The sequence below is a fragment of the Dendroctonus ponderosae genome, unplaced genomic scaffold, assembly GCF_020466585.1.
Source record: "Dendroctonus ponderosae isolate FM_Combo_2020 unplaced genomic scaffold, Dpon_F_20191213v2 Dpon_F_20191213_8, whole genome shotgun sequence".
Lineage (NCBI taxonomy): Eukaryota > Metazoa > Arthropoda > Insecta > Coleoptera > Curculionidae > Dendroctonus > Dendroctonus ponderosae.
Window position 1 is genome coordinate 175,419 of NW_026019016.1, and position 11,596 is coordinate 187,014.

At 38.9% G+C, this 11,596-nt stretch overlaps 1 protein-coding gene across 1 annotated transcript in view; it reads left to right on the forward strand.

The window, feature by feature from the left end:
- LOC109534910 (ionotropic receptor 93a) overlaps window positions 1–10,364 on the forward strand; it is a 51,354-nt gene extending 40,990 nt beyond the window's left edge. Inside the window, exons 10-16 of the mRNA XM_019900705.2 lie at window positions 3,769–3,964; window positions 4,025–4,187; window positions 4,265–4,485; window positions 8,453–8,630; window positions 8,688–8,766; window positions 9,052–9,209; window positions 9,323–10,364. Of these exons, the coding sequence (XP_019756264.2) occupies window positions 3,769–3,964; window positions 4,025–4,187; window positions 4,265–4,485; window positions 8,453–8,630; window positions 8,688–8,766; window positions 9,052–9,209; window positions 9,323–9,423 (1,096 nt within the window). The 3' untranslated portion in view covers window positions 9,424–10,364. The remainder of the gene's footprint in view (window positions 1–3,768; window positions 3,965–4,024; window positions 4,188–4,264; window positions 4,486–8,452; window positions 8,631–8,687; window positions 8,767–9,051; window positions 9,210–9,322) is intronic.
- Window positions 10,365–11,596: the final 1,232 nt, after the last annotated feature.

The window sequence follows — 11,596 nt, forward strand, 5'->3', positions numbered from 1 at the left end:
GGCTGGACAGTCTTCCTGCGTTTTTATACAGGAATATGTCCAGTATGTCATCTCTGCCATTTTGAGCCATGTGGGTTGGCTCTTGGGGTGCGGCTATCTTAAACATGTTGGTTCTTGCTTCGTTTGATAGCATGCGGCCTCTGGCTGTGGTGTAGTTGCATCCCCAATCTGAGCTTTTGGCATTGAAGTCCCCGCCATGTATTGTGGGCCAGTCATCCGGGAAAAGATCTCGAACATCCTCGGGACACAACGTAGCGCTTGGACTGACGTATACGGGCCCGACTCTGATCTCCATCTTTTCCATTTGACGAATCAATTCACACGAGCTTGACGATCTCGTGATGCTTAATGGACCTTTACACTGCGACTAGCGTGCCTCCGCCCCTGGTGAGCCTGTCATCTCTGTGTATCTCTTTCTCCAGGCTTCAGTAGTGTTTCCTGGATTAGGCACACATCCACGTTGTATTTCTCCAGGAAGTCCTGGAGTTCAGCTTTTTTCCTTCTGACTCCATTGGCGTTCCAGGAGACGACACGCAGAGATTTAGGCCTGAGCAGTCTAGACATGACTGCTCATTAGTGCAATCATCTGGGATTGCATCGTGGCCATGAATTTCTGCATTTGGGCTTGCATGGCTTGGATGGTTTGGGCCAGCTGTTCATGGCCTGTTTTCCTTCCTTGTTGACGTTGGACGGGGGCTTGCTGGGGCGGCAGGTTCCTTTTTGCTGCTGCGCTGTAGCTGACGGCTGCTGGCTTCTTTTGCGCAGGCTTTGCAGGACATCCTGAGTAGGAGGCTGGATGGGCAACTCCACAATTGGCGCATTTCGCAGCCTTTTCCCTAGGGATTTGACATTCCCTAGTTTCGTGCGCTTCTGCACACTTGACGCACTTGGCTGCAGCAGTGCATTTGGACTGGCCGTGTCCAAATAGCTGGCAGATGAAGCACTGCGTCGTCTGGCTTTTGGTGTGTTGGGACTCCACGCGGACTTGCAGATTCCCAAGGCTTCTGACCTCAAAGATGGCCTTTTCAGTTTTAGGCAGTAGCACCAGCACCACTGCGATTGGTTGGCCATTCTTTCGCCACCTGACGATCGTGGTTGGGTGGAAGCCTTGTTGGCAGAGTTCCTCCCTGATTTTTCCTTCCGACCATGATTCCACAACTCCTCTGATCACGACTCGGAGTTGTTTCTCATCTTCCAATTGGTACGTGTGGTACTGGAACTTGCGTTGGTCCAGTACCCGGATCATGGCGCGGAAGTTTTCAACTGTGGAAGGGTACGTTCTGACACCCTCCTTGGTTGTCACGCCACAGCCGTAGTTTATGCGTTTGTCAGCCAGAATTTTTCTGATTTCGTCGTAACGCTCTTTTTGACGGAAGACAATCGGTGGGATTTTTGTCCTCCGTTTCTCAGGTTGCTGCTCGGCGGCAGGGGTGGCCTGCTTTTTCTGCGCCTCGACATCCAGCTGCTGGGCGGCAGGGGTAGCCTGCTTTTTCTCCACACTCTGCTGGGCTGGGCTGCTGGGCTGGACTGCTGGCTCCCTCGGCACGGCGGCTTTCCGTGGGTCTCTTTTTGTGCCTGTGCACAAATTTCTCCGATTAGATTCGTCCTCTTCACTGGAGGTCGTGGGCCTGGTTCTCTTCCTCTTACACCGGCGATTTGGGCTTGTAAAGCTCTCTCCGTCGGAAGAGTCCGTTGCCGGGCCCTGACCCCCCTTGGAGGCTGCTGAAGGTGCTGCCGCCTCAGCGGGACTTCTGCCGCCTCACTCTCACTGGAGGAGGAAGTGGAATCTCCTTCGATCTCCTCCCCTGCGACCTCCTTTTCCTCGGGTTGAGAACGGCTGGCCTCCAAGCCAAGCTGCGGTGCAATAGCCGCGGCGCGCCTGTTTATGAGATTTTAAAAGGCGCGCCCACTAGAGTAATCTGCCTCATTAATATGACGTAAATACCTGTTGCTTTTTAATTATAAAAGCTTGTACAATCCATGGGTAAATACAACAAAATGTAATTATCATTATTGATCATTTAATCAATATTAATCAATTAACATAAATATAATATACACACAATATAATTATCATTATGAATCATTTAATCAATATTAATCAAATAACATACAATTCTGTTGTTAAATCACGAGAGGTGTGCAAAGTCCTTCCCGATTAACTACAAACATCTTTTTTCTCCGATCACTATGTTGTGCATTCTTTGAGGCTCAGATATTTAACAGCTTCTCGTATTCGGTTAATTATCTCCTGCTGAATTTGAACCGGTGTTCGGTAGTTCAGAAATTGAATGTGTCTTGTGTATCTAGTATACACGGTAGAACTGTAGCCCTTCTTTGCTGTTTATTTGGTGCTCAAGAAAGTGTTAGTTGTTGTGCAATGCTTTGAGTACTCCTAGAAAGATCCGCTGCAATTATCTCCAATACCTGTTCCTCTAGGTCTGGAACCCACTTTCAGATCGTCCACTATCTGTGTGAATTTCTGGAGCCAATCCTCTTCAAGCACTGTTTTTTTGTCAATTTCTCCTTTGGCAATTTCTCAAACCTTTTGCTGGTGTAAGTTCTTACAGCTTCTGCTACGTTAGTGTCTCATTTACCCAAAACCAGTCGAATATCCGCAAATTCGATGTTAGTGTAGATTTTGTGTTAAAAGAATCAAACGAAGTCACAATTTGAGAAATACCTATCATGATTGACAAACGCTATCCACCTTTAAATATCAACTAATGGCGAAAAACGTCTTTGCAACTTTTCATCAAAAAATTTTAAGAGTACAATTTTAATATGAAAAATTTTCTTAATTCGATATAAAGATCGTTAATTTTTTTTTGCTAATAGTTAAGTATTCCAATATGTTATGTTCCAATGTTGATCAATATTTTCCTCGACCTCTTCAAGTGAGCCCCTATAACCCCTTAAAATAAATACCGCCAATTTTGAATCACCTTGTACATAAACAGGGTTGCCGTCATTCCTCTGCGGGTGTTGCCTGGAAGTATTTTGAGAGTACAGGAAGAATCCAGATAAACTAAAAAATATCCGAGACATTTGCAAAACATTAGATCGGCAGGACGGCAACGATGTTTCTCAAGGTAATCTGTCTCATTAACATTTCGTAAATATCTGTTGCTTTTAAATTATCAAAAACCGGGATGCCCATGAAAAAATTCTGACAATAAAGCAGAGAGGCAATGACTGCAATAAATTTTAAATAACATCAATAAAATAAAAAAAAAACAATAAAAAATAAAAATTAAAATTCACTTTACTGGTAGTGCTGCCATAATTTTTGGGAAAAATGAGTGATATTCCTAAATAAGCCATAACAAAAACCGACTGTGAAAAGTTATATAATATATAACTTGATATTATCAACCGTCAATGTCAATTAACTGAATTACAATTAATTTGTCAAATCTTTAGAGGTATTCTGCCCGTTTAACTACAAACATGTTTGTGCCTGTGTAAACACGTTATTGTGCATTATTCGCAGAATGGACTCACAGCCTCTCGTAGGTATTCGGTTAATTTACTCCCTTACTTACTAATAGATGTCACCATTTGACTCTTAAATGGAGAGGGGGGTCAAGTGGCATATCATCGTTGTAAAGGACGTTCAATTATATTAACACTAAGATATTAAGGGCGGGAAGTTTTCAAATTGACACCCGGTATGTGTAATGTCATATTCAAAGAGCGACAAATATGATTGGTCATCCTAATTGACTTTTTTCCGAGAACTGTCAACAATATTTTCTTTTCTTACAGGGTGCCACATTCCATTTTGGAAATGGTCCACAATAAATCTGCCGCCTTGGGAGCCTGTGCATTTACGGTGACAGAAGAAAACCAAAGAGTAATCAATTTCACCGATCCCATTAGTATTCAAGCCTACACATTTCTAGCTGCAAGACCGCGCGAACTAAGCCGGGCATTACTATTTATTTCACCATTCAGGGGAGATGTAATGACATACTTCCGTCACCGTCAGGCTGAATAATCAACTTTAAAATGTATCTTTTAGACATGGCTTTGCCTTTCGGCCACCATAATTTCCATGGGTCCAGTCCTTTTTTACATTCACAAATTAAGCCCCGTGTACGAATATAAAGGGGTCCGATGCAAAGGTGGACTAGCGACGATCCAGAATTGTATTTGGTACATGTACGGAGCTTTACTTCAACAAGGTAACTGCTCCCGATTCGTCGATCAAGAATATTTTAGCGTTTTCACTGAATAAATTTGACTTATTCCACTTTGTTAGGTGGCATGCATTTGCCATATGCCGACAGTGCCCGAATTATTGTAGGATCTTGGTGGCTGGTTGTTCTTGTAATTGGGACTACCTACTGTGGGAATCTCGTAGCCTATCTAACATTTCCAAAAATCGAAGTTCCAATGACAACTATTGACGACGTTTTAGCGCATAAAGAAATGGTCTCGTGGAGTTATGCCAAAAATACACTCTTCGAAGCTCGCCTGCACGTAAGCTCATAAAATTTTAGACTTAATCGACATATTATTGTTATAATTTCATCGAGTTAGTTCTTCCTTTTTTGTGCTTTATTTGGACTGCCTGCAGATTTGCTCAGTAGGACTAAATTGCTACTGCACGTGCAGTTAGTGGTGCTCTTTCACTTATTTCTAAGGGCACCTACGCAGTTTGGACTTTTGGACTCCTGGGTTGCCCATAGTGGGCAAAATGGGTCGTTTTAATGTTCTATTTGGAATTCCGAGTGGTAACCAGGCAACCGTTGTGGGTATTATTAATTCAGCTGCTCATTAGAATAAAAACAGCGCTTTAAAATTTTTCCTTTGTTAACTTGCCCATCATAGTTCTTCAAGTAGAAACTGTAGAAACGTTGTCGCCTCATATACGACGTTCTCACGCGAGGCGACAACGGATTAAAACACGGAAAAACGTTCTCGCATTTTTCCATGTTTTAATCGACTAACATGTCAGATATTAATATCTTAATACAAAATTCCGATTTGAAACCTTTAGTAGGATGTACAGGGTGATTTATGTAGATCGTGAATTACAAGTTTTTTTCAACTTACAGTTGTTTTAGAAACTTCAATTTTTTATTGTTTTCACAACGAATTGTCCCGAAACCACGTTAAATACATTTATCCCGAAAACTATAGAGGGTGTACGATAACTATAACCTACTTTTCCTATTTGAAATGCAAAGCCCTAATTTTTTTAGCATGGTTTGATTAGCCTTCCAATTGCGAGTTTGAGCGATCATAGTTTTGATAACTTATGTCCTATGGCTTTTGATATACAGGGTGATGCAATCTTGGCATCAGTTTTCTGGAGGTATTGTCTGGGGGTGTTTTAGGAGTGAAAAAAAAGTTTAAAATTATTGTTAATAAAATGTACAAAAACAGCATCAGAAAGAAGGCAACAATGTTTTTCAAGATAAACTGCAAAATTAATTTTACGCAAATATCTGTTCCTTCGTAATTATTTAAAACTCCGGTAACAATGGAAAATACAGGAAGTGACAATACAAAAAATTATGATAAACGGTAAGTTCAACAGGATTTGTTAAATGTACTTTCACTACTGCACGTACTCGTTACTTTTCCGAAACGTCAATATTATCATTGAGAAATTGTTCTTTATTGCTATTATACGTACTTTCCTGACTGTTATTAATTTTGGAATTGCTATTATAACCTCGAATTGATGTGTACAAATAAATATACATTTCCTGTTTTTAACTCCATGGAAGTAAATGCCTGCGTAAGCGCCATATTGTGCACTATTCTCGAGCAGCTTCTCGTATTCGGGTAATAAACTAGGTAGAGTCTTTTGTCAGCAGTTCTCACGTTCAGGTGTGAACTGTTGGACCTTGATGACTTCCAGCGGATGATGGCTGCTGTGTCAGGGGTTCCCATGCAGTATGTAACTCCCGTAACTATCTGTTGATGATGAAAAAAAATTATTGCCGTTTTGACTTTTTATCGAAAAATTGTCGAAGGGTTAAATTCATTTCCTTTGAAAGGGAGTTTTTAAAACAATTTTTACTTAGAATTCATGGGTTTCAGCTTCAGGATTCAACTGCCGGTTATTACACGCTTTGGTTGAATACATATTTATTAAATGCTTACGGATCAAAAGAGAGAGACTTTCGAGGCCGTGCCTTGAAACTAATGAGTTTTTCGGGTTTTTAGGCTGTCGTTCGGTAGAATTAGTTACAAGGCGCGTTGTTGTTGTAGTAAGTTCGAATGGTTTGGCAAGATTAAGTTGCCTCGTTAACTTTTCCACATCGAGAAGCCTGGCCGCTTCGTCGTTGATGTGATGCTGGTCGCGATTTTCGTGTGAGACAGCAAATCTTTGAATAATTGATCTTTTGTCTGTTGAATTGTTTCGACGTTGAGTTCACGATGTAAGTCACAATTCCGTGAGTCCCAAGGCGTAGTAGTTAGATGCCTTAGTACTTATTGCCTATACTAATTATTCTGATATCTTTGGATTAACTGCCCATTCGATTTCTTGGCGCATCCCCATAGTTGATTGCCATAAGTCCATTGTTGTCCATCCAGCTGTTATTAAATAATAATAAACATTACCAAAAAAATTAGTAAGAGTTACATTCATGTAACCTAAACTATAAGCATAAATGAGATGTTGCCACTAAGCAAAGATAAGATTATGTACCGAACTTACAATTAAGATAAAAAAAAACAATAAGAAAACAGTTCATTTGTATTCTGCATCTAATAAACATCATTTTTAAAAAAGTTTTTTTGTATTGGTCCACACGTAAATAGAGCAGTCGGTCGGATAGACAAAATGTCTCAACCTTTGAGTCCGAATCCGAATACGCTACTACTTGTTCTCGCTCAGGCTAACTAGTAACTAATGTAATGTAACAGGATACCCACAGCTGGGTACTCGCTACTAACTAGTGAAGGTACGGTTTCGGTAATGCAACTGCGACTAACGACTCAAGGCTAGTCGCAGATTACTCGTTTAATGTTCTTTGCACATAAACGGTTTCGGTTCTGTGTTCTGACTAGGAACTGGACCAGTCAAATCGCAGTCGCAATTGCGAGTTTTGTGAAAATGGCTTTTTAACGAATGGGGATAAAAACTTAATTAAAAATGTCCAAAATGAGCTAGATAATTTACCACTCTAGCATGTTTTACTTGCGAATGTCACTCGTCCCTCGTAGTCGTGAAATTATGGAAAACATTTCATTTGCTAAAGTGACAGAACAAAATCACGATATATTCGAAATAACTATCTAAACATATTCCCATCTAGTTACAGTAAACAGTAATTCACAAGAAGCTTGAAGTAGCGTTCTTCTGGAAGACTTGGAAATATAGCATGCGTCTCATTTTTTGTTCTTGTTGTAACAAAATTAGGCTTAAAAGTTCGACATCGTCTATCTTTTGAACAAAGATACCTCACGAACCAATCTCTTAAACTGACCTGTTGCGCCTATGGACGCATCACACAAACCAAACCTGAAACTGTGACTGCGGCTGCTGCCAAAAGCAGCACCTAGTTGCACTTGCCGATCGCACAAGCAAAACCGCACTTTAACTAGTAACTAGAAGTTACTGGTAATCAGTACCGATATGGATGGATACCGACAGCCGAGTGTGATTTTCAAAGTCGCTCGATCCTAAACAGTAAAAACAGTTTTGTCCGGTGCCGCATAGTAATCTTGAAATGTGATAATTGTAAATTTATTTTACAAGGCATATTTGCAAAAAGACGTTTATTAAAATTGATAATTGTCGCACTGTACTACTGTACCAACACTTATTTATGGATGTGTGGCATCTTGCGCCACAGAGTTAAATGACTTGATTTCAAGAATTGTTTAAAAAAGTTAATTTATTTAGAAACTGCCAGTATTAACAACCGTGGGGGTTGTAAATGACCGCGTACAAAATCTACGATAACAATAGACAGTAGAATAGAGAATCAATTAAAAAGTTACTTAAAATGGCCTGTTTATCTACTCTTTCCCTCTGGGAGCATAGGCGACCTCTCGCGTATGCTTTGTGTAACGCATTATCCACAATTATACGAGACCTACACTTTCGACCCGGTAGTTCCAAAGTAATCAAATCTCGTACCACTATTCTGTACCTATTCCCCGTTAAGATGATAATCTCTTTAACTTCATAAAGACTATAATAGGTTTTAGGCTGTGAATAGCTAAAAATACTGTACAAAAATTCAGTAATCAGACTTGTCGTAGCAATTTTAACGTCAGATATAAATGTGTCACTTGACAAATCCACAGACCCACACGTAAAGAGGAAATAGGGTTCTTTATTTCTCCCTTTGTCACTTATGACTGAGAAAACTGCCAAACCAATTTTTGCAAATTTGTCAGCGCATTTTAAATAGTCAACAAGTATCAAAATTAACTGTCAAAATCGATTATTCGGAAAAACCTGATATAAAAATTGTTTCAGAATTCAGTTGACAAAAGCTTCAATATAATTTTTAAAGATGCCAAAAACATATGGGACAGAAAAGCTATGATGGGAGAAATTAAATCTGGGAAACATGTATACATCGATTGGAAAATTAAGCTTCAATATATGATCAAAGAACATTTTATAGATAGCGGCGAATGCAGCTTTGCCTTGGGTAAAATGTAACAAATAAATGAGTTTGTGTATTTACTTCAAATATTATTTTCCGCAGGAGTTGAAGAATTTTGCGAAGAACAAATTGCCCTTATTGTTGCTCCCGATACCCCTTATCTTCATAAGATCAACGAAGAGTAAGTGCAAATTGACTGGTTAATCGTAAATTTAAACAGAGTGATTCAGAATTGGTGTAATTCCTCCAGGAGTATTGTCTGGGGATGTTTTGTAATGTGTTTTCACCCGTAGATGTAAAATAGTACAAACCTTAATTCCTATTAAAAACTGAGATATTTCCAAAAAACTATATCGTAAGGTAATCTGCCTCATTAACATTACGTAAATACTTGCTGCTTAATAATTATTGAAAACTGTAGTAACCGTGGCTAAATGCAGAACAGAGAAACATATATTCATTTCAGGATCAAAAAATTACATCAAGTGGGATTAATCCAAAAATGGCTATCCGATTATTTGCCCAAAAAAGATAAATGTTGGAAAAAGAAACGCACCATTGAAGTCAACAACCACACAGTCAATCTTGATGATATGCAGGGAAGCTTTTTTGTATTATTCATAGGTAACCGATGGTTGTATAATTTAATGATATGCTTTGATTTATGCAAAATGAGGCATTTGGCATAAAATTATTGGCAAGGCGTCTACTATGTACACTAAATATTTTTGTTTTAGGATTTCTCATAGCCGTAATAGTCATAAGCTTGGAGATGCTTTGGTCAAGGAAAGTAACCAATAATAGAAAGAGGAAGGTCGTTCATCAATTCGTAACTTAACATCTGTTTAGACATAATGGACTCGAGGACTCATCATTAGTGCATATTTACAAACGTAAAATTAGTTATCACGACATGATTTAATAGTCATTCATAATCAAATAGCAAATTATGGAAGTAGTGAATTATGAGTGTCTAACCTGGAAGTTATTATAGAAGGTGATTCAAAATTGACGTCCTTGGGTTATAGGAGCTTACTCGGAAAGTACGAGAAAAATATTGAAAACAAAAATTCCGAAAATGTCTTCAAAATATTATTAGCTTTAGTAGAATTCTCTCAGTAAGAATTAATTTTGAAATAGTTTGAATTTTGACTAGTCGCTTTGTAAGACGACAAATTTAACAGAATCATAGAAAAAAAAACAACCTTAAGGATTCTGATTTAGATCAGCATATTTTTTAATATATCCAGGAAAAACTAACCGGCCGCGCGTAAAGCATGGTTGGTAATAGATCCTAATTAGACAATTGGCAAAAATTGAAACAAGCTCTTTTGCAGTGCTTTTCTGATCGAAGGAATTTTGATTGCTTAGTTCACGAATTAACAAGAGCCAGGCCCTATAGAAGCGAAAATTTCATTTAGTGGCGTCCTTTGTTCACTGCTTTTTAATCTTATTTAATTTGAATCTTATTGACATGAGATCTTTGTTTTGAGCGTGTTTTTCTGATCGTTTTTATTTTATGTAATTTTAAAATTTTTTGAGATGGGACTTATCATGATTGACTTGTGTTTAAACCAATGTTAATTTAATAGTCTGATGGTCGTGACTTATTTTTAATCTGTTGTGAAGTCGAGTTTTAATTTTCTTTTTTAATTTTGTATCGTACAACAATGTCACACACTAAGTGTTAAAACTTCACCAGGCTCTGGGCTAAAACCACTCTGTTTTCCATTTTAGGGCCCTGAGGGTGACTTGAATAAAGTCGAAACGTTGGCCCATGAAAAAGTAGTGTTTTATTTTGCCACCATTGGTTGACCGAAAATCCCACTATCGAAGAATTAATTACTGATAATTCTAATTATCCGAGTTATTACTCTTATCATGCGCGAAGCCATTATGATACCTACGACCATCAACATTTTGATACGTCAGCCGAACAGACCAATTACGGTTGTCAAAGCGAGGAAATTCAAGATAATGATGAAATTGGAGATACTCAAAAATTTTACCGAAACAGGCCCGGAAGAAATTTTACCTTAGTCCAAAGAAACGTTTATTGTAGCAGCGCCCTCCCTTATGTGCAAATCAGTCATCCCAAATTAAAGCTGCTAAAAGATCCAGGTAGTTCAAGATCCATCGTAAAGCCGCCTATTACAGATTATTTTTCCAATCGTATCTACCTCATATTATTAAAACAGCAACAGGCAGCAAAACAAATAGGTTCGAGGCCGCAATACCCGCTATCCGGGAATTTCAAACAGAATGCATGATTCACTTTATACTTTTCGATTTCCACGATTTCTTCGACGGCGTGTTAGGTTTAGCGGACTTAATGAACATGAAACTAAACATAAATCTAGTAAATCAGAAACTCGTCGGAAGTAATGTTGATATTCCCTTTAAATATAGGTCACCCGTTTACCACAGTTTTTCATTTTGTTTAAACCCACGCGAGCGAATTATCAAAAGCATGCCAGTAAATGTACTAGAAGGCCATCTGATAATGCCACACGGAATTAAACCTAATTCGCAAAGAAATGAGGCCATTCAAAAATACCATATACCTAAAACTGAACAGAACATCAAGACATTTTTGGGACTATTAGGGTACTATCGAAAATTCATTAGAAACTTTGATCAGATTACTAAGCCATTGACCCAATCTTAAAAAAAAAAATCAAAAGGTAATCCTCACCACGGAATTCATAGAATGGTTCAATACGTGCGAAAATCTCCTCATTTCAGAACTGGTTCTGGCACACCCCGACTTTTCCGGAATACTATCACAAAATAAACACCCAGTATGTTAGGCATCTCGGACTTTAAATCCTGCAGAAACTAACTATTCAACTATTCTCGATTTTAACCTAGAAGCTGCGTCCAGATAGGTAACTGCTGATGAGCTTAGTTTGGTACCCCGGAAAGCCTGCTGTGATCATCTTGGCTATCAGGGCCTGGTGCCAAACTTTGTCAAACGCCTTAGACATGTCTAGGAAGACGGCTCCTAGACC